At 42.0% G+C, this 23,686-nt stretch overlaps 1 protein-coding gene across 1 annotated transcript in view; it reads left to right on the forward strand.

Annotated features, from left to right (window-relative positions):
• Nucleotides 1–23,686, forward strand: part of LOC140235360 (uncharacterized) — a 177,996-nt gene that overhangs the window by 143,395 nt on the left and 10,915 nt on the right. Inside the window, exons 2-5 of the mRNA XM_072315388.1 lie at nt 7,178–7,345; nt 8,137–11,275; nt 11,703–11,848; nt 12,322–12,684. Of these exons, the coding sequence (XP_072171489.1) occupies nt 7,178–7,345; nt 8,137–11,275; nt 11,703–11,848; nt 12,322–12,684 (3,816 nt within the window). The remainder of the gene's footprint in view (nt 1–7,177; nt 7,346–8,136; nt 11,276–11,702; nt 11,849–12,321; nt 12,685–23,686) is intronic.

The raw sequence follows: 23,686 nt of genomic DNA on the forward strand, positions 1-23,686 counted from the left end.
AAAGAAGTTGCATGGTAAATGTTATTATGCATCTTTGCACAGTTTTGGTTACAAAATTGGAAATGAACATCATTGCTTGTAGTTGTACCATAAATAACACTTGTTATAATTGATATTTATAGGTAGGCAAGAACAAAGGAAGATTAAACAAACAAGAGCAATTGATCAGATTTTGTTGTTGTGTGTCTTTCTTGTGTGGATAAAGCTGCTGTGCAGTTTGGCTGATGATTTATTTTTATGTAGTTCTTCAGCTACAGAAGTATATAAATTATCGTTAATGTCTTCATGTGTGTTCTGAGTGTGGCAAGTTGTTTACCAACCTCTGAATTCCATACCAAGCCTACGCACAATTTCGTCAGTCTTTTGTTTTGTTTTGTTAAGCTGCTATGACAATGGGCCTCCTTACACACCATAAAATCAAACTATCAAATTTGCGTGATACTTCTGTTTAGACTTTTTACATCACGATGTGTACCTGTCTTTGCTGCCACATTTTGGTCAATTTGCATTTCATTCCACCAATGGGTCTATATTTATCAGGACACACAAAAGAGTCGCGAAATGCCCCATTGTCACCCCCTGTGATCAGGGTAGGTTGATCACGATGTCATTAATACTCCAATATTGACTCTCTGTCTTGCCGCACAAGTATTTTGTTTGCTGGCCGTAGCAACCACATTCATCCCCTCCTGATACAGGTGCACTCTGTCCCTGTATATGTGTATCTGTCGCAGTGATGCACACGTATGTGTCGTTGGAATGGAGAGGACCTGGCAGTCAAAACAACGATGGCCCAACATTCAATCTTGGGCGTGTATGTGTTTGCTCTCCTTCGTCGAGAAGAAAGGATTTCTGTTTTTTTTTCCTCTCTCGTTGCCAGTGTGCAAATGACAAGATATTGGATACCTCACGGTCACGAGACAGCTCACTCAAGATGCATATCATCATCTGGACAATCTGAAACCAGATCACGGGACATCATTCTTTTTTTTAAATTCAGTATTATGATGCAAGTTCAATAATTCCATAATGTGTAGAGAAATCAAGGATATGAGGTGATGTTTACTTCATCAAAAGAGTGATTGATGGGATTTAGTCCTGTTTACCACCACCCATCACTCATAAATGTACACCCTTACACACACTCGCACACACACACACACAGCTGATTAGGAATGGCAGTGTTAAACTCTGAAGAAAAGGAATTTCAAGCTCCAAACACTAATTAATCATACTCCATTTTGCTTTAAGATGATAACATTTCAGTGTAATTGATGAAATGGGTAGGGCCTATACTGTAAGCAATGCTCAATTTATGCTTTGTTTCTTTCTTCTTTTTTAAAGAGTGTGGTTGACTATCAGTTTGGTGGACTATCTTTTTCTGACATTCTCACTACTCCTTCTCCTCCTCCTTTGTTTCCTCATTCCTCTTCCTCTCCATCTCTTCCCAATCTCCATTATCTTCTCTGTCATCCTCCTCCTACCTGCTCTTCTTCCTCCTCTTTCTCACTCTGCTTCCCTCCCCCCCCCCCTTCCTCTCTATCTGCCTTCTCCTCCTCCTCCTCCTCATCATCATCATATTTCTTCCTCCCCTCTCCCTTCCATTTCTTCTTTCTCATTCTCCCACATTCTTTCCATCCTCCTCCATCCTCCTCCTCCTCATCCCCCTCCTCCTCCTCCTCCTCCTCCTCCTCCCCCTCCTCCAAGAGATGAGTGCCAGTGATGAGTGCATCACCCAGAGCATCCCACTGGGTGCAGTGACAGTGCCGCACGTCTGCTACGAATGCCATGAAGTTTTGTGGTCAACTCTGTTTCCTCGGCATTCACGGTCAGTGGGGTCGTATCTGTCTTGGCTTGATACCAGCGACCATTTTGTGCCGTCTGACTTTTCCGCAAAGTCTGACCTCATGTTGAGAAGAAAGTAATGTATAAAATATTTGTGTCCCTGATGTTCTCTTGTTTGTAATTTACTTTGCAAGCGGTATGCAGTTTGTTAGTACCCCAGCTGCAGTTGCACTCACTTAAGTTTATGATACCATTCAGAAACAAATGAGTGTACCAAAAGTAGATTAGCTTTAATGACTTGGCACTATTGTGGTGAGTAACCATGCAACGAGAAGGTAGACCTGAATCAGATATATTTGGAAATGCCTGTGAAGATTTGTGTATGGCTTTGTCACTGAAATCTCAGTACCTAGACACTGTGGAAGATTATTGACTGGAATTGACTGTTACTGATAAACATACTTTTCAATGCACATAATTTGATGATGGACGACTCTGTTATAACAGCCTGTACTATTTTTTGTTGTTGCTTTTTTAAGTACCCTGATGGGCAGCAAAATAACAATCCATTCAGTTGGCCCACCCTTCATTCACCACACTACACCCCATCCTATGTATGTGCAGAGTTACAGTATAATGTTGTTGAATCCTGCAGGAATCGCATAAGATGAAATGACAGATAGGTCGCTATAGGTGTTGCAAACATTAGCATTTAAAAAAAAAATGATTTTGCAAAAATCGACCAGTACTCCTTCGCCTGTGATGTGGGGTTAAGTTAGAATGGAACCTTTCCACCTCAAACATTAAGAGTAAACATCTGTCTTGGGAACTGTGAAAAACAAATAATTCATTTCATTACCGTGATTGACAGGTATGAACTATGTGGCAAAATAAATCGTACTATTCTGCCTGAGTCAGGTAGATTACACAGTAGCGTGTATTTGGAGAACAGAAATGTAAGCAATTCGTGTTGTTCCAGGATTTATATATATTCCATTGAGTAAATACTTTTCTGTTCTCAAGTTCACATGTGCTTTATTGGAATGTGAAACCACCTCTCTGGGGTCATTCTGAAATCCTAATTTCTCTTTTGATGATGAATAATCCCCAAATTCCCTGAGCATTACAAAACTCTTTCCCCCTCCCTGCCTGCCCCCTTATGTTCTTTCTCTTCTTTTTTTTTTTCAGACATAGAGTAGACGAGCAAGAATTCCACTGCTTATACATATTTGTAATAACATTAAATTTTTTGCCATTCCCCAAATATTAATACTGTGAGAAACAGAAAGCTAAAAAGGGAGCATTGGAACACCCCCGCATTCTTTTATTCAAATATCGCTGAATTTAGCCTGTTCTGTGTATACAAGAGTATTATTCGTGTACCACCCTGTACTCTGACGGTTTACTCTCTTGTCATCGTCTTTGTTATGGGGGAATACACCCATGCTTTTGGATCAACCCTTCCCCCAGTTGCGAATGGGCTTTCATTCTCATTCAGCCTGCATTCATCTTTTTTTTTTTTTATAACAGTTTTACCTTGTTTGTCTGGTTGCTGTTGTTGTTGAATCATGCGGTTGGTGGCATTGTTCGAGGAGGCTATTGTCATCTATCAAATCAGATTGAATTGGGAGTGTTACTCACATGTTTTTCGGCACTCACTTGAACTGTGTCGGCTCCTCCCATGTTCCGTGTGGCCGCGGTCCCATGTAGCTCCCTCTGCGCGCTCTTGGCCCGCTGGCTTCCCTCAGCTGCAGCACGCCGCATAGCGACACTTTGACTCTTGTCGGTTGACCCAGCATGGTGTATCTACAGAGGAGTTATTCGTATCGGTTGCCCCACTCGGGGCAGAGGTTACTGTGTCAGCGGTAAGTCTGTTCCAGCTTGGAGCTATCATCACATTCTTCCCTCTACTTTTTGTCTTCTGATATTAAACTTTCTCCCCACTTTCCTTGTCCCTTTCCTTCTTTGTTTTCCTAATTTTCCTTCTACATTAACTCTTCTCTCTTTCTCTTCCTCAAGAAATTTATGTCCTTCATGTGCATGTAAGATTGTTAAAAGTTTTTACCAAGTGAAATAACAGTTACATGTATAGCTTTGTCAGATCTAAATCATATAAGCTTCTCTTTCTCATTGTGGAAATCAACTTTTAACTTTAAAAGAAATTGACATTTTACCTCAGAAACATTTTGATAGTGATCTTGCCTAGCCATCCCCATTTCACTAGAATTGCACAGACTGAATGTTCTCTTGAGGTGTACATCCAGTGGTAATGTTCCAATGTGTTCTAATCAGCAGGTGTATATACATGTACCTCATGGCATATAACCTACAGGCATTCTCACTTATTGTATAGTGTAGGCATATATGCATTTCATTCTTCAGCTTCAAGCAATTGAAGTAGTGGATAGCTCACAAGAAGAATAAACAAAGAAGAAAAGAAAGACAAAAGTTGCATTTAGTGTTTATGATCTAAATGATGACAGACAGCCATTAAGTTTTTTGTTTTTGCTTTGTCATTGTCATTCAACTCTTTGACAGTGCAATTTAGTATTTTCAGTTGTTCATATCATTTTTGGGGAAATGCCTGGTAAACAGTAACCTCATTTGATGAAGTAAGGTCAGATTTGTGGGAGATGTGTCAAGGGCCTTATAGCTCAAGATAACTTCCTCTTTTTGCTGATCTCACGCTCATTTTTGTCGACTTGCATCGGTGGCGTGACTCTGTGTGAAAACAATCCAATTTAGGGATAGGTGTGACTAATTGCATTGTACCTGTCGGTGTGATCCTCTTCAGTGCGTGGAGGGGGTTGAAAAGAATTATAGAGCATGAAGCCAAAGTTTTGTGTACAAGAGATTTTGGGTACAAATGTGAAGTTCCCCTAATGTTGAAAAGGTGATGTCATCAGAGATAGTATTAAGGAAGCTTTCAGACTGATTATGACATGCCGTCTAATTCTGATAATCAAACTGAGTGTGCTTGAGGTGACTGGTGTGTTACAAAGAAAAGAATCACATTACATTGTCCCATGTTTTTGATTAGTGGCTGTGGTATACATGAAATGTCAAGGGTACATTTCTAGGAAGAAATGACTGATGATATGACTTAGTGAAACTTCAAATTGTCTTTAAAAATTTCAAAGCAAAGGGAATTCTTTGATTGATTTCACTGTTTTACTCATCTGTGGAGAGTTTGTAAGATGCAGGAAAATTTACTTCATTGTCATTAAAATATTTGCGTAGCAGTTTTCATACCTGAAAATCCAGGGAAGACGCTCATATCATGGATGTATGCCAAAATGTGACAGGTGCATGATGTGCTTTATTTAAACTCATCACATTCGCAAATATCAGGAATGCCAGTTTTCAGGCAAAAGCCTGAATTTGTGAATTTGGGCCCTAGTCATATCAAAGTTCAGGCCCTTTCGTATGCAATGGAGTTTAGCTGTATTTCAAACCTCTCTTTCATTTTAAGCGGCATCCCTGCATTATATCAGATGCCGCCTTCCTTGTTATTGCTAGCGCAAGTCATCACATTATTTTGAATATCCGCAAAATGAGACAGGGAAAACAGAGCAGGGAAAATACACTGACCGTTGAAGTCAACAATGGGAGAGTTATTTTGAGTGGCAGTTTCCAGATGAATTTGGCCTCTAAATCACAAATACTTGTGGCACCTCTTTCGTTCTTGGAGACCAGTGGTTGCTTGGGACACCAGACTTGACAGCTTCGAAGGTCCATGCTTACATCACTGCGTATTTCAAATTCCATTCTTGTTCTTTCTTGGTCTCAAAAAAGTTGAATAGAGGAGAGTGAAAAAAGAGCGACTGAGGCAGAGAGAAAGCAGGAGTATATTGTGGTCAGTAAAAAAAGAAAGAAAAGAAAACAGATAATTGTGATGAAATCAACAAGTATGGGGCGTGTACAGTCGTTGGCTCTTGTGGCTGAAGATGTCATTGTCTGGGTCTCAAAGAAAAATTGTGACGTCATCGCAGTGATTTCGCACATCATCGTAATTGGTGAAGTCCTCAAAGTGATATGGCAGAACTATTTTAAGACATTCTATCACCCCCTCCCCTCTTGACGCCCCTTACCACCACGGGCACCTTTCCAAGTACAACTGCATTTCATATTTGCTTATGGCATTTGTGGTTAATGAGATTATTTCAACTGTTGCCACATATCAGCATTTTGTCTCTAGCTGCCTAGTCCCTGACATCCTTTCTTTCATTCCTTTGCTGTCTTTGATCTATCAATGGGATGACATCCTTGGCCAGTGTACTGCCAGTTATATTCCATTGAGGTGTCTTCCACTTCCTACATGTACATCAATTACCACCCCCCCCCCCCCCATGCATTCCTGGAATACTTCCAAAATTCTGGTAGGACTCCCCTTCCTCATTTTGTTCGAGTCCCTAACTGAGCGGACAGAGGTATAAATAGAATTGACAATTTCACAGTAATCCCTCCCTTCGATAGCACTTCCATGCTGTGTAAGAGAACGGCGGGTCGCGAGATCCACCGTAGGATAAACACACTGGACTAAGACCGCCTGCGAGGGGGCTATATCCAGGATGTAAGGTGGGGGGGGGGGTGGTGTGGCATTGGGAAGCATTGCAGAGTGGACGTGACTACTGTGTTATTTTGAGTGGCAAAGTGGACATCCCTCGAACCCGTTCACGCAGGACTGCACGCTATCTTTGGCGATTGCTGCTGTCTTTTTAGGTCATTATATCATTTGTTTGGTTCTCAATCTGAGGCGGTAATGATAGGAGGTGCAACTGTTCGATAGAGAGTGCCCTATCTTTAGTAAGTCTAATTACAATACATGTATATCCTGTGCTAGCATGTCGGTATAGTCTGATCAGCAATTATCAACAAATGGCGAGTTGATCATGAGTAGACAAAAAACTTTACAAACTTGAAGAGGTAAGAGAAGAAATAACAAAAAGAGGAAAAGAAACTTTTGTTTTAACCCAATAAAGAACCATTTACAGTACACCAGTGCCTCTCCTGGCTGAAACGTCATATTTTTTTTTTTTCTCTCTCTCTCGTCGTGGATCATTGCCAAGTACCCATTCACAGCAAAGAAGCACATTGTAATCAAAGCCTAAGTGGTGCTTGGAACGAATAAATTTCGCTTTGCTTCCTCTTCTATTGGGAGCATTACAATTTTTTTTTTTTTTTTTTTTTTTGGGTGGGGGGATGGGGTAGGGGATTGCTTAATGTAACCAGATAGTCATTAACTGCAGAGAGGCGTTGTTGTCAAAACATTTTTTTTTTTGAAAGGTGCAGCAAACTGCTTCTTATGAATATTTTCTACTTTTAATGGTTGTCTCTGGTGCAGTCAATTTCTAAATGTCTTCTCTCTTCTTCTTGTCCTCTCCTTCTGCAGGGGTTCAGCAGCATCTGACTTCCGTGGTCCCAAGAGCCCTGATCTGAGGAAGCAGGCACAGGAGAACGCAGCCATGATGAAACACACAATGTACAGCGTGGACAACACTGACCCCGCCCCCAAAGAAGTCGCGGAACAGAAACCGGTCTTCATGAGGAAGAAGAAAGAGTGAGTTTTTTGTTTGTTTGTGTGTTTGTGTTTGTGTGTGTGTTTGTGTTTCGTGTTGAATTGTTTTATTTTGTGTAGTATCCATTGGTGAAAACTTTGAGCAGATGAGGGCGCTCTTTGTCTTTCTCTCCCTCGATTTCTTTCTCTTACGTTCATGCTTCAGTCTCCACTGGTCAACTCTCAAGTGCTGTTAAAAATGAAAGCAGTGCATGCTGTAAACCAGAAACATTCACAGCATGAAACTTTCGCAAATTGCCACTGGCATTCAGCGCATTGTGTAAACAAACATTTTTGCATGCATTTTACTTTTGTAAATCCTTGGCTCGGAAATTCGCAAAAGTTTCATGCACACAAAAATTTCTTGTTTTCGCAAGTGGTAGATTTTCTCCTTGTCATTCATTCCTCTAAGTCACCTTGACATTGATGGGTGGATTTGTCACCTGTATTAAACATTCACATTCATATTTCGTGAGTATCACTTTCCCTGTAACTTAACTCATTTCCATTCCGAAATGCCCCTAGTGAATTGGAAATGACTCTTTATTTCCTGTGAAGCAGATTAATCTATTTTTTTCAATCTTTTTTACAAGACATCAAACTAGAATAAGAAAGCTGTGAAAATTGCACACAGTCAGTGGAATGGAATTATTCTGATTCTTGTCTTATATGTGGCGAATAAAGTGCAAAAGCAAGAGATCTTCATCCTTCATTCATTTCAAAGCTTTCTTTCAAGTTTCAAAAATGTAATTTTGTCTCTGTTCTGTTGCTCTCTCTCATCTATCATCATGCAGAGGTCAAGCTCCTGTGCATCGCCCAAAATCCTGGCACACAGATGGTAGGACATACAGTCAACCTGACCTCACCAAAGTCCCGTCACCCAGCAAGATTCAAGAACCACCCCAGCCATCGTACAAGAACCCACCTCCAACCAGCTACGGCTACAACCAGTTTCATAGTGCCTCGGAGTCATCATTCCTGCAGTCTGGCCGATCCATTGGTAGCTTGAACAATAACAATGCCGAAGATGGCGTGGGCCCAACTCCGGGCTTTGTGAAGAAGAAAAAAGAAGCGTACGAGCACGGTTTATCGCACAGTATGGACAGGATTAACGAGGAGCACTCCGACTTGCGAGCACGCCGCATGTGGAACGAGCACCAGATGATCACGCAGGGTGTCAACCCAAAGCTTAGGAACATTGAGCTCGAGATCGAGCCCGCGGAGACATATCCAAAAGTTGTCATGGCAACGCAAATCAACAGTGCGCAGTCAAAGGCCGTCTTGGGCCGTCTTCCAGAGAGCGGAGACCAGAGAGGTCAGAGGTATGGTGGTAGGCAGGATGTCAGCATACACGCCGTGCAAATGCCGCAGAGGCAGATTGCTAGCTCTGCAGACTCTGCTGTTCGTCGAAATTTTGTGCAAGCGCAAAGCAATCTCTCCAGCCAATCGCAGACGAGCTACATGCATTCAATCTACCGTTCGAACATTGGAAACACACAGGGGCACAATGACGGCACTGTCCCAGAAAAGAGGATTCCACCAGTGGTTCCAAAGAGGGAGGATTCAATGTCAAAAACGCAAGCATATTGTGGGCACACAAAAGCACAATCATGGCCAGAGTCGACTTCAAGTCCAGACAGTATGAGTACGGTGACAATTTCCCAAGCGATTCATCACAGTGAAGTGCCTCCCGTCAAACTGTATTCAGGCACAGAGAAAGGGCAAAAGTCCCCACCCAATTCTGCATCGCAGCCTAATCCAAACAAGAATTCAAATAGTGCCACACAAGAAATCTACAAGGCCAGCCCTGTGTGGTATGACGAAGCCAACAACAAGATGTTCAGCTACGGGGAGAGCAAGCCGCAAGACGGCAGCTTCAAGTTTGATTTTGGCCTGGATGCCACAAGCTCCCCACCCTCTCCTCCCACACGGGACATTGATCACATCCCTACGAGACACAAAGGCAATTCCTCTCGGGGCACCGACAAGAGGTATGATACCAAAGATCACCTGATTCAGGATTACCGGAAGTATTTGGAGGAGGCTGAGGAGCAGCAGGAGAGTTTACGTTTGTCCATGGAGACAGGGAACCTTGAGCAAGATTCCCTGAGTTCTTACCCATCACTCTCCAGAACTCATAATTTTGATAGTGCAACTCCAGTCCAGAAGACAGAATCAGCACCACTAGCACGCACCATGCCAGCAGCAGAGTCAACCAGGACATCGTGGTATGCCGAGGTGGAAAAGAGGAGGAACAGGTTGTCGAGTTCCTCTCAGGATGCTCTGACTTTTTCTGAGACGGAGATGAACAAGAGGAACAGCCTTATGGGACAGAGCAACGGCCGGACGTGGCGCAATCCCAGCGACAAACGTGACGATGAGTGGCAACGTGCCGTCATGTCCACCTCCAGCGAGAGGCAAACAAGGCTTCCCCAGCAGCCACAGCCTCAGCAGCCCACCCCGCCCAGGAAATCCAGCCACTCGAGGCAATCTAGTGACATAGACTCGGCCAATGCGCCTCGTATGCGCTCACCTATCAGCCCCATGCTAGTAGAAAATTTCAAACCTCCCAAGCAGTCATATGAAATGCCAAAGCATGAGGAGAGTAGGGCACCCAAGAGTGAACAGCCCCGTGAGGAATACAACCTGCCCAGCACAATTGGCTTCGGTAGTGAAATTCCGGCCAATTCGATCCTCTCGAGATTGAAGAGGGAAGGGTCCTTTAAAGATAGGCAGGCTATGGAAGCAGAAAGGTCTGAGGGAAACGAGGCACTGGCCAGGAAAATTGTTGCGCCAGACACAAAGCGGGATGCACGTCAGTTGGGTCTTTCAGATGATGTGTTCAGGTCCAGTCATAGGTCTGGGAAGAGTAACCACTCGAAGACAGGATCCTTCCACCAGGACATAAGAGGGCCTGCTGCCCCATCCGGTAACATGGACTCTCGTCTGAACAAAACAGCACCAATACATCAGCGCACACATTCCTCTGACATAGCCCAATACAGTACCAAATATGTAGGGAGGCTCGAGAGTGTGGATCGCAGGAGTGAGTCTGAGAGGCGGGTGTCGCGGGAAAACTCCTTCACAGACCATCCACGCAATGTGCAGGACACACGCAAATACTGGAAGAAGATGGACTCGCAGCAGCAGAGCACAGACATTGACAGAAGTGACCATAAAAAATCCAAGTCTGACTCAGACAAGCAGCCAAATGTGGAGGATCGGAGGAAGAAAATTTCTGACCCTTCAGACAAAATCCCAGCTTTTCGGAAGGTGTCAGACCCCGACAGCAAATATCAAATCAAGGAAGCTTTGAAGAACTTTGTGCAAACCAAGCGCTCCCCCACTGGTTCACAAAGCAGCCCTTCCAGCTCTCGACCACCGAGTATATCCAACTCCGAGCAGTCGCTAAGTCGTTATGATGAAATGTACCATTCGAACATTTCCCTTTCTAGCTACGGCAGCAGTAGTAGGCACCATTGGCAAGACTCAATATCAAGTGTTGGCTCCTCCTACTCACAACCACCCCACCACCAAGCGCAAGACTCTGGCTTTGGATCAAGCAATGACCTCTCGCAAGTCCGGAGTCACCATTCCCCTCCCCAGACAGGTGTTGTCTCCCAAAACGATTACCGACTCGCAACAACCATGTCTTTCGAGATGCAGCAGAGCCACAACCGGCCAGTCAGTGCCCCTCTCTCTCGCTCATCATCAGTCAGCCAGATCCCAACCCAGTATCCACCAAACCCAGATCGCAGGAGGAGCCAGCAGCACTACACCCATCATAATCGGCTGCAGTACCAGCGGATGTCGCTAGATTCAGCGGTGTCACTATCAAAGGGCCAGGAAAGATCCCGATTGGGCCAGATATCTCCAGAGGACCGATCTAGAGTATCACCAACAAAGCAGATGTCACCGGCTGGGTCATATAATGTAAGAACACTACCCTCATTTGCTATCATACAAACCTTTTGCTGTGAGCAATTTTACATACTTCCACTGCTTTTTGACAAATTACTGTGATAAATAGTCTTATGATATTTTTTTTTTAAAGATGACCATAGCATTCTTGAAAAGCACATCTCTCACATTTTTATGATGCAGGAAGAGAAAAGGGAAGCGTATTACAGAAATTAAGATAAAAAAGTATGATTTGGCAGAACTGTCATACAGAGACATGATACTTTTAATACCTTAGTATGAAGTTTGAACAGCTGCAGCATCTGTGTGAATCACATAGTGGAGAATGACACAATAGCAGTAGTATTGTTGGTTTGTTTTTCAGTAAGTAAAGATTAAAAAAAGAGAGAGAGAGAACAAAAAATCAGTCTGACGTAGACTCTTTTCTGATATCCTCCAGAGTAACATTGCTGAGCGCAAAACCATCCCCAAAGTCACAGAGGAAGAGGAGACGGTACCGGAAGTCGCAAGTGTCTATCGATCTCTGCAGCCAGAAAGCCTCAACATCTTCCAGTTTCCGCCGACAGGAAAAGTGGAACCAATGAGGTAGGGAAGAGAGAGAAAAAACAAAGAATCATACTCTCCACTAGGGAACAGTGAGTGCTGAAAATAGTCTATCACAAAGTTTCATCATCAACCAGCACAAAATGGTGTGAAACATCCTTGACTCGTCATCCTGAGAGTCAAGGGACCAAGCATCTCGTCTTTTCGGAAGCAGTTTCTAAGAGATACCAAACTGGTGTCCAAAATATTATATGTACCAGATGTTGTTGAAACTTTAGAATTTGAGCATTGCCTGTGTCAATTTTCTGTTGCATGGGAATTGTCTTGAAATATGTTTCTCTTTTTCTTCCTAAGGAATTGTATGTCTGGAATTATGAATGTAGAAATTGTTTCATTCATTAAACATGTACATTCACATCATCACGAAAATTGAGACAAATTTCACTTTATCCTTAAAATATCATGTAGCTTTGTAATACATCAGTTTTTGCAACACTTATCTTTTCCCCCTACAGCACAACATCAACTTCACCGCAGAAGACGCCTAAGCATTTTGATTCTCCTCCCAAGGGAAGTAGCGGTGATCACAGGGAATCGGGGGATGTCATCAGTCCGCCTCCTCCACCTACACCAGTCACCCCATGGGAGGGGAAGGACATGGATTTTCCCCCTCCCCCACCGGAACTGGTGTCCGACGGTCGTGCCAGCCCCACAGACAGCCCAAGGAGCAGCCCGAGACACAGTCCAAAGCAGAGCTCTCCCAGGCTCAGTCCCGTAGAGCAGACTGTACAGTACTCAACTAAAGAGGGCAGCAAACCCCAGCTAGTCATGGAGAGGGTCACACCTGTCCGAGCTGAATCTGTACAACTACAACAACAGTAAGTAGCTTACCGTGAATTAATCTTAGTGCGTATGTTTGTGTGTGAGTGTTTGTGTGTGTACATGCGTGTGTGTTCCTTTGTGTGTATGTGTGTGTGTTTTTATTTGAGTGTATGTCAATATGTGTCTATGTGTAAGTGTGTGTATTCTTCCGTGTTTTACCTCAGTACTGTGTTTAAAATGCAACTGAAAGTTCATCAGCAGGTCAAGTTTCAATACCTGGGTTGTGTGTGGGGGGGGGGGGGGGTGACACGTGGAGAATTAATCTCGTGGAATCTTTATGGAATTTATCACTTATTTATATAAGAATTATATTAAATCCCTATATTTTCCTTGTCATACACAGTCTCTCCTGCCCCCCCCCCCCACCTGATAAGTACAATGCCTCTTCCAATTTTGAGGAACCCCCACAACGAAAAATTTCCTCATGTTACCTGTCAGTCTCAGCAGCTGCTACAGTATATCAACAGATACACAACGCGCACATACACACACACACACACACACACACACAGTGTTTGATGCCTATTTATAGAGATTTCTTGTTTACAGTTTAACTTGCTGTTTACTCCATTTGCAAGATTATTGATTACTTGCTTCTAAATATAGTTTACACATTCCAAGCTGGTTTTAGGCTCCTCCCAGAATACCAGGGTACTTGGCAATGGCATTTATTTGCTTGTCTGTTGTTTAAATGAAAAAAAAAAAAAAAGAAAAGAAAAGAAAATGAGAAAAGCTGACATTCAATGTGGGACTTTTTTAGGTGGTTTGTTTTTTTTAGTTTTTTTTTTTCTTTTAACCCAAAATTATATCTACAATACACTTGAAAGTAGCCTAGAGTTTGATATGGAGCAAAATTTTTCCCCTCAGATAAAAAAATTCACCTTGTGTATGGCAGTCACAGTACCTTTGGATATAAGATTAACTGTCAACATAATTCATACAGAGTGGTGTATTTCATTCTGGAATAGAAGTGGAGCACTTCTTCACCCTGCTTCGCCTTGGTAACCTTAGCGACAGTAGCAATAAGGACAAATCAAAGTGCTTAATGTATTGATCAAAGTGATATCCGCATGAGTTTTCTTTTTCTCCATCTCCTTTATTTTTTTTTTTCTCCAAGAACCTGCCTTCCTCTGAATTTATTATAGCCGTAAAATATTTACCTTGAGGTCCATACTCTCTGGGGTCTTGAATGACTGCTTTGAGGTACAAATTTCATTCACACGGGGCAGTCACAGTTGAAAGGAAAAAGGAGAACTTGCCCAAGTATACTCAGGACTCATCCTCATCGGGTTGATGTCAAAGTAAAAATGAGAGTTTAGAATGTAGTACTGAGAGTGCATAACCGAAGGATTTTTTCTTTTCTTTTCAGTCCGGACACTTGTCAGGGAGAACAATATTCATCTCAAAGATATGCATGTGTGGGATTATCTCTACAGCTGAGTGCTGTAGAGCCATCATACCTTGGGTAGTTCTTGAATACAAAGCTGAATGTCCTTGTGCTCATTTCTTTTTGACCTGCTTAAAAGTAGATTAAAACTTTTTTTTTCCAAATAATGTTAAACCCATTGAGGACAGGCTGATTTTGCTACAACATGCATTTCCCATAGACACTTGCCTGAGTATACTCAGGACCTGTCTTCAACTGGTTAAAAGCACTTTCGGAACAATAGAAATAGTGCTATAAGTGGCTTGAAATTCATATGCTTTACAGTTAATGTCCATCCAAACTAATGGCTTGTCTGGCTGATGGAATTCATTAACCAAGGTTAAGATTAGGTAGAAACACACTAACTGGAGATTAATATCACACATGCCACATAGGATTAGAGCAAGGATAGGTAAACATTCATTTAAGTTCTTGCTGTACCCCACCCCAAGTCTGTCTAGATGTCTTTGTATGTGTGTGTGTGTGTGTGTGCATATGCATTTGTAGATGCTTTTCATTTGTAGATTTTTATGTTCCACTGAATTTAAGGCATACAGTGATTGGGAATTTGCATGGTTGAGCAAGTGTGAGCTCAACAGTTGTCAAACATGCCTCATGCAATGTGAACAATCACATACAATGCATTTTGCACGGTTTGATCTCTCACTATTTTATTTGAAAGTCCGTGCGTTTTCATGTGATAATTCTAGACCATGAAATCCTGTTTCTGAGGTCAAACACATTTTCCATAAAGATTAAAACATTCACTCGCTGTGTTTCAATCTCTTCCGTTTTGTTATGTTGTTATATTGTCATCTGAGACTCCAGAGGGCAGTAGCACTGTACTCATAGCATTGAGTTTTCACACAACTGGAGATGATTTATACAGTGGTTGTGATAGCACAATATTCGGTTAGTGGGTACATTTCCTGTCTTGGTCCCGAAGTCTAATTCATTTTGGCCACATGGTCCTTTACCTGGAGGATCACGTTTCATTTGATAGATTGTGCATTATGCAGAAAATTGCCTACAACTGCCTTGAGGTGAAATGAAAACACAGAGAAAGAATGCCATTGATTGTGCTGTATGCTATTACACAAAATCAAGGACTCCGCTCACCCACAATGAGTTGACAAGTGCTGAGGATAAATCATGTGAGGTTAGGAAATATTTTCCTCACCCCCTCATTCTTCCCCTTCCCCCCCCCTATTCCCTTTTTCCTTCTTTACCATTAATTCTGATATTTACCTCTTTTCATGCCATCCCCATTTACTGACTTGGAAAAAAAAATCAGACCTCAAACATAGGTCACTGACTTCCAGTGCTACAAGCCCACACATTGGAAAAATACCGCTCTACATCACAAACTGTTCCCGAGGAAGACTGCTTGAATAGGCACTCAAAACAGACCACCATGTCAAGTCATTTACTGGATCGTTAGTGTATGGAGGCTATGGACGCAGGATGATAAAACTATACCTTGGCAAATTGGCTTGTGACATGCTTGATGATTTTTTCAATTTTGCTTGGGGGGGGGGGGGGGGAGAGGTAACAGACCATAAAAACTGAGGGAAATGTATAGAAGTTGTTAGTATTTCTAGTCAGAGCTGGCAGAGAAATCAAGGTTTTTGTTCAACAACACTTGGCAACAGCCCAAAGTATTCACCATTTTGGATTTTAATGATATGGGAAGTTAACAGCATACCGGCAGATAATAACATAGCCTGCTCTGAATGTTGCTGGTTGGACATTGATGGCAGTTTTAGGATTTTTTTGCGACAAAAATCCCTTCAATCTGTTTGTTTGTTTGTTTGTTTTCCTGCATGGGCTAGTAGTGCAAAAGACAGAAAAGTATTCAATTCAGAAGCTATTGCTGGGGGGTGGGAGGGGAATGGAAATGGGACAAACAAATAAATAGATTCCGATGTCATTGTTGCATTGACAGGTTAGGCGTGTGAGCTCACCCGTGGTAAATCCATACTGAGATTTACAGCATTATTTCAATTGTCACTCTGATTCCTTGTGACATCTACCCCAAAGTTTGTTTCTTTCCCCACCCCACCCCCTACCTTCAATGTTTTCTCACAAGAGAGTAGAGTGGGCAGAGTAGAGAGGAAAGGGTCTAAATAGGAGGGGTAAGGAAACAATAGTACTTGGATATTTGATTGTAGATATTAACCAATTTATACCAGTTGCATGTATGCAGCAAATGTATACATATCAGGTATTGAAAAGGAATGTGGATATATTGTATGTAGGAAGTCCTCTCACCAATTATTTTACCACCTTTTATTTGAGGTTAGCTATCAGGAGTTTCTTGGGAATACTCAAGCTTGGTGTCATTCTATGTTAAAACTCTTCAGATACCATACATGGGATTGACCCCAAACTGCACTGTTCTTCCTCCTCCTCCCCTCCCAGTCCCCCCCCCCCCCCATTCCCATTTGTATGATAATGCTAGCTAGCACACCCCCATTCCCATGAATGGACTTGTCTCACTGTGCCTCCCTCGGGTGCATCCAAGCCTCCCGATTAGACTGAGCCACTTGTTAGCGAGAGGTTAGTGTGACAACTGTGGGACTGCTGAGCAACACTGGGACGGGTATCATACTCCAACCTGTCCCAACCGCAGACACCAATTACAGACACCTTTCTTTGCCTGAGAGATTTGGGAATCTAAACCTGTGTTTTCTTCATGGTATGGAGCTGTGTTGCCACAAGTTGGAAAACTTTTTGCAAGGTAGATTTTATAGTCCTCCATGCCATACCCACGCAAGTCATGTTTGATTTGTATTGTCATGTAGCTGCTATTTTGCCATTATATTACGAGAAGAGTGGCTTAGTATGTATGATTTTAATATAAAGGTAAGGTGCAAGCATTTGTGTGTATGCATTTGTGTATTGTGTTTTTATGTGTGTGTGCTCAGCTGGATGTGTGTTGATTGTATGTGTCATTGTAGTTTGTGTTTGTTAGCTAATCTGAGTGTGTCAGCATAGTTTGATTAATTCGCATGCAGTAATCATTGTGCCTCATTGTCCTGTAAGAAGTACTCATGTGCTTGAGAAATCCAGTCTTTGCTGATTATTTTGATTAGAACTTCACTCAACAGTAATACAGTTTTATGCATTATGTTGATGTTCTGCTTAATAGAAGCGAAAGATATTTTCAAAATGTGTACCAAGGAGTTGTAAGAGCACATGTGTACTTCTGCTGTTATGCAAATTTGTATCTCTAAAGTGATTCAAAGGAAAACTCAATTAAAATTTTGATCTTCGATTTTGTATTTCAAATTCTTCAAATGTCTAGGCAAATATCATTGCCACGTGGCACTTTTAAGCATATGGCAGTGTCATGATGAAGAGCTTCTGTTAATATATGTATACACGTATACCAGTGTGTGCCCGAAACATTCGGCTTAGAGATTTGTGATAGATCTCTCTTCAGAACAGAATAACCAGCTGTTTAAGTGAAGAACAGATGGCAGATCAAAATTCAACAGTTATCCATATGTAACCCCATCTCCATAGTGTGATCACTTGCTTTTATATTGCTGAAAATGCACAGCAAAGTATCTGACAAGGAAAATAAGTACTAGCCTGTGTGAGTCAAGTTTAGCTCAGAGAAACTGTCCAGAGCTAATTTCATCCCTTTTGTGAAGCTAATCCCCCTCCCCCTGCCCTTTCTTTCTCCTTGTGGAGGATCTTGTGCAGCTAGATTCCAAAATTGGTATGTGACGTGGTCAGATTCGGCTCGGAGAAGGTCTCATTCTTTGTACTCGCTGACCGTTATGGTTTTTTGACCATCACTGTGGTGTGGCATCCAGGGCATGGCGGCCTATTCAACTGCCCGGACAATGTCACCCCTCAAATTGAAGCTTATTCCTCAAATTGTAGTGACTCAAATTGTAGTGACGATACCATGGCCCAAGCTGACCACAAGTCCAGTGACAAATTACAACGGAATTTCCCATGCAGTGTTGGGGGAAACCCTACCAAATATAATCTCTTTCCATCCCCTCTTCTTTTCTCTCTCTCTCTACTGAATAAAAAGAAGCAAAAACCAACAACAAAACAAACATTCTGCAGATTATTCCCAGTGATTATGATGAAAGGTGTGACTTGTGATGAAATACTAAGCCTAGATTGTGCCTGGCTGCTGGTTGGAATTGTGATTTAATATCGATGACAGATAAGTGTGTCCAAGCTCCAGAGGAAACCGAAAGGACTAAGGTGGAAAGATGACTACTCTGTGACTCATCCTCACACACGTGATAATCCCATTCCAAAAGAGAAGGTGTCAGAAAACCACTTGCCCATCTCCCATAAGGGGGTCAGTTGGTGTGCTTGTAGGGTGTAGCTTTCTGTGCAACACCTAAGCAACTATACCTTGAGACTTGGGTGGAGACTAAACCTTTCTCAAATTTGGCCAGAGGGGGATTGGCTGACTTTTGTGCGATCTGTGCATAACACACAAAGAAATTATGGCATCTCGCCTAGAAATCTGCATCCAGTGAGGCTTGGGAGATTTCTCTCCTCCAACAAGAATGAGGAGTTGCTAGGCAACCGCATCTTTCATCAGAGAACAAAGGAAGTGGAAATTGATTGGGATGACAAAGAACCATATCCACTGCTTTGAGCAGGCTTTTGAAAGGAAAATTTCTGCTCGTTGAGAAGAATTGAAGTTATTACAGGAAAGGGATGAAATAAATCCATTATCATTGTATCACATCTTTTAAAACAGAATATATGTTTAGAATGTGATGTCAGTGTTGCTTTGCATTAATCTATATGTAGTTTGCATCACTTGAAAAATATTTGAGGTAGACTAGTAAAAACTAGGATCTGAAAGTTCTGTGGGTGTTTTTAAGATGCGGTGCTTGCATCACAGATTAGCAGTGGTCTGATATCTTAGCAATGAGTCATAGTGCAACATAGGAAATAACCATGTTGGAAGTTTTGTACATTGAGCATTGGGCTAGCTGGCAGGCCAGTTCATAAAATACTGAATAGCAGCACGATATTTCTTTTCCCTTTTTCTTTATTTTTGTTAGTACACACAGTGTGATTTCATGCCAACTTTGTAGAGCATTGGATCTGATTTGGGGATAGATTGTGCTTGTTCCTGAGTTCATTTCATTTTTTAATGGATGTATGCATGAACTGAAGAAAATGGATGGGAGTAATGAATGCTTGTGCCATTGGGCGGAAATTGCCAAGTGTGCCCTATTGTAATATTTGCTTCGTGTATATAGGAAATACATGAGTAATTTTCAGAAATCTATTATATGAGGAAGTGGTGGAATAAAGGAGTAGATAAGAATAGCTGCCTGTATTTTGACAATTGGTTCTCAGAGATTTATGATTGGGACATGCGATTGAGTGGAATAATTGATCGGGTGGTGAGCATTCAGTGTGGGCGATGCCTTGGTCATGGTTTGATAGAGTTTCTATGCGGAAGCGATATTTCGGTGAAGCAAGTGGGGTGCTTGTACTACCCATTAAGTAAGTCAAGGAGACTCGTGACAATTTGAATCGTGAGATTTAGATAACAAGTGGGGAAAATCACAACTGGAATAGCATAACAGGTTACATAAACAGGTTACATGAACAAGTCACATGAAGAGCCGTCAAGTCACACATTTGGGTGGGGGGGGGGGGGAAGACCTTTTGTATACCTTCTTACAACAGAAGAATGTATGATCAAACAGAATGTTGAGCTTTGCCATGAACTTACCATCCATGGACATAAGAATTTGACTAAACATCAATGGAAGATAAAGGTGAGTTGTTTAGAAGGAAGAAAAAAAAAATGAAAATAAAACCATGTTGGAGATGACTCACAAGCACTTGGCGATAACGTACACGTTTCATTTTTTTCTTCGTTGACCTCTTGGGCAAGTGGGCGAGTTTGACACAGGAGATGTCAATATACTAGAGAACCACAGAATAGCACAATGTGCCTCACATCTGCAGAGTAGTAAACTTGCAGTGGAATTTGTTTTTACAAGTATGAAGTTTACTGATTTCAGGTGTATCAATGACTCCGGACTGTGTGTTTCTGAATATTACACAGACTAGCAAGTTTTGTTGGTGTAATGGTATATGGCTGAAGGATGAAGCTGGAGACTGTCAGGTGGTAGTAGAGGAGAGGAGTGACAAGGGGGGGGGGGGGGCGGACATCTTGAGGTATGATTTCTACTTGGCAACTATAAGATGCTATGGCATGCTGTGGTTATTTTGCAGTCCAAGTTGAATTATGCCTTAAATTTCTGTGCTAAGATAAACTAGATCACGTGGAAGAGATGCTAATGTTTTAGAATCCCTGACTTTTTAGGGAGAGGCATATTGAGGTGGGAAAAAATGATAATTTTGTGTGCTTTGTTATTGCATACTAAAAAAAAAACAAATAAGCCATATCCTTCTTCCTCCTTTTGGGCAGTTCTGTGTAGTTTACCAAATCTGCTGTACCCTCCCCTGTTAATCTACAATTTGCACCCCATCCTTGCCTTTCATACTTTGTAAAACTTTCCCCCTACCTGTTCTTTCTGTTCTGAAAGTGTTTGCAGCGAAAATATGCTCCACTGCAAAACAGAAGCTGGTTGTAACGGGTTTCCCCCAAGCCGTTCCATTAGTATCCATCCTCGCTTGATGAATTCTATGGAATTTGACGCAATTATGAATTCTGTGAAGGCACAGTCGACTGAAATAAACAACCTCAGAAAGGGAACGTTTTGGAGGGAGACCTTTTTTTCCCACAATGAAAAGTGTGACTTTTAATGGCTGTTGTAAACAATGCGATTCTACCAGGGCATTTGTAGCCTTTATTTCTCGCTGACAAGAGGCTAAGCTCAGTCTTGATTGTAAACACAAGTGATAAATGGGGATACAGGTATAAGTGTAGGTTCTCACTGGTCTTAAATTCAGAATCAGTTGTGAAGAAGCAGTTCAGAAGGGAGTATTTAACACTTGCTGTGCTAGGGAATTTGGACAGTGGGTACAATGCTGTGGGTTTTTTTGTTGGCCAATCAGCACTCAAAATACACAAAGGGTTAGTGAATTGATTGCAAGATTAGCTCAGTATAGGCGTGTCTTCATCAGCCCGAAGTTCAAACTAGCGGGACATTTTGCGGTCTTAGAAAATAGTCCGATACAGCGAATGTGCGTCTTCATCAGCTCGAACAGCCTGCTTCGGGAGATTAGTCCGAAAATTGACGCATGCGCACTTTGCAATATTACTCTGCCTGGCTCGCGGTTCGAAAGTGGATTTCCCCGCTCAAAATCTCCTATATCACCGTATGTACGATTCTACAACCAGGGAGGTGAGCAGTACAGCAAATTCTCTCCAAAGGGATATTAATAACGCTACTCTTTCTTCTGTCCAGTGAGGTATCTTATATGAAATTAACGAATTGCAATGTTTAAACAAATCCAAAATGCACACAATCTGCAAGAATCTTCAGCTACAGTGTAAGGTATGAATAGAGTGGACCAGAAGAAGAAGTTTACCAAAAAAAACAAACAAACAAACAAACAAACAAACAGCTAGCATGCAAGGCACTGAGTTTTAATAGGGAGGTGAGAGAAATAACCTCCCTGGTTTTAAAGATGACAACAACAGTAGGCCTATAGTACACACATGTGATCCTTGAATACACCGTGCGTGTAATGTACTATACACAATCACTAGCTGCTTGTACATGCGCTTTCCATTGCCAGCTGGCGAACCAGAAGCGTGGAGGGATCGAGAAAATTTCGGGGCTGATGGAGACGCACCCAAGATAGCGCGCTATTTCACGAATTAGCGCTCTAGTTGACGAACTAGACCAAGATTTTGGGGGAAATTTTCCCGATCAAATAGCGCGCTATCTGCGTCTTCACTACACAGATAGCGCGCTATTTTGACATCGGACTAGTTTGGTAACCGCAAGATAGCGCGCTATCTTGAAACTTCGGGCTGATGAAGACACGCCTTATGTAGGTAGTTTTGTGTGTACTATGAAGGCCTATATGCGTGATAATCATCATGCAGAATAATGTTCAGGAGAATTTCCCAGAGCCTGTCTGTACTGTGAATGTCTTTACAGGCCCTATCTGCCAACTGTTGATCAATCATAGTGCATAGTTACCTGATTTGTTATTTGCTAATTACTGAAAGCTATAATTCTGACCAGACATGTACAAATTCCTGGCATAGATTATTGAATGCATAGTGAGGTAGTTCACATCTTTTTTTTTCTTTTTTTTTTTACCATTTGAAGTGAGTTCTGGTTATGAATAGATTGCCTCACCGTTAACATAGAGAACAGGAAAAGTATAGCATTGTATCTTGTGTTAATCTGCCAATGTTGCTATTTGAGTCATGTCGTAATACAGATTGAGTCAGCGCCGATAGTATTCTTCAGGCAGACCTCAGAGCCGAGAACCAAACCACCTTTTTAAATCCTAGCAGAGCAAATCTCCTTTTCATTCAAAACCCTAAGTGCAAGATTTGTGTCACTGAGGCTTGGAAATGTGAATTGCCTCTTAGTGGTAACATTTTGCCCTTTTATAGAGGGGGATGTGGAAAATAATGGGAAAGGAAATGTAGACAGTTAACCTTGGGGTGGAATTATGGCAATACCCAATCTCAGTCAACCTCTGAAAGGACAATGTATTAGGGATCGAATTCTACTTTTGTAAGATGGGTGAGCCATGTTTGAAACATAGGGGGAAAATGTCTGTGTCAGTATGCATCTGTCAGGTCAGGACTGAGGGTATCCATAGTACTTGCCATTTCAGTGTTCTTTATCTGTGACACTTGAGGATATGAAGACTAGTACAAGTCTTGCGTACATACAATAACTCTGGCTAGTATAGAAAGATGACAAAAACTTTGACCAAAGTGCCTGAACTCACATGATTAAAGTCAATTTTGTTTCGGTGTTTTTTTTCTTTTGTTTGTTTTTTTTTTCTTGCTAGAAATGCATTCTTCCCCTGCATAATTTAAAGTAAATTCATGATTCAAAGTAAACCCGTGATTCAATGTCAACTGTTGATCAGTGAATCATACTGTCCAAGGGCACTGACCACACCACTGAACCCCTGGGGAGGGGGGAGGGAGGTTTGTCTGTGATGTCCATGTTTGCTTATGACTAAACATAAGTTTTTTATGCAGTTTTCCTGCCACTGCTGCCTAGATCACTGTGGAGCAGCAGACTATTTTTGGCCCTCCAACCTCTCAAAACAACCTCCATGAAATATTTCCGTAGTCTCGAGGAACACAAGTAGGGCTATCCTGCTCTCCAAATGGCAGTCCACCCTGTACTTCATTGTCATAACCAACCAGCTGTAAACTGCATGAGGTTGAACCGCACAAGTAATAAACTTTTAGATACCACATCCAGATACCGAGATAGACAACAAGTTTTGTCACTGTCTGGATTGAGTCATGATGTGAATGAAAACGATATAAGACATAATCACCTCTGGTTTTTGGAGTTCCTCACCCTGCAGGGCAGTGAACTTGTGTGACCTAATAGGTCACCCAGGCATCCTTTCAAGCATTGGCCTGCTATTTCCCCACACTGGTATCC

This window comes from Diadema setosum, chromosome 11 (genome assembly GCF_964275005.1).
Source record: "Diadema setosum chromosome 11, eeDiaSeto1, whole genome shotgun sequence".
NCBI classification, from domain to species: domain Eukaryota; kingdom Metazoa; phylum Echinodermata; class Echinoidea; order Diadematoida; family Diadematidae; genus Diadema; species Diadema setosum.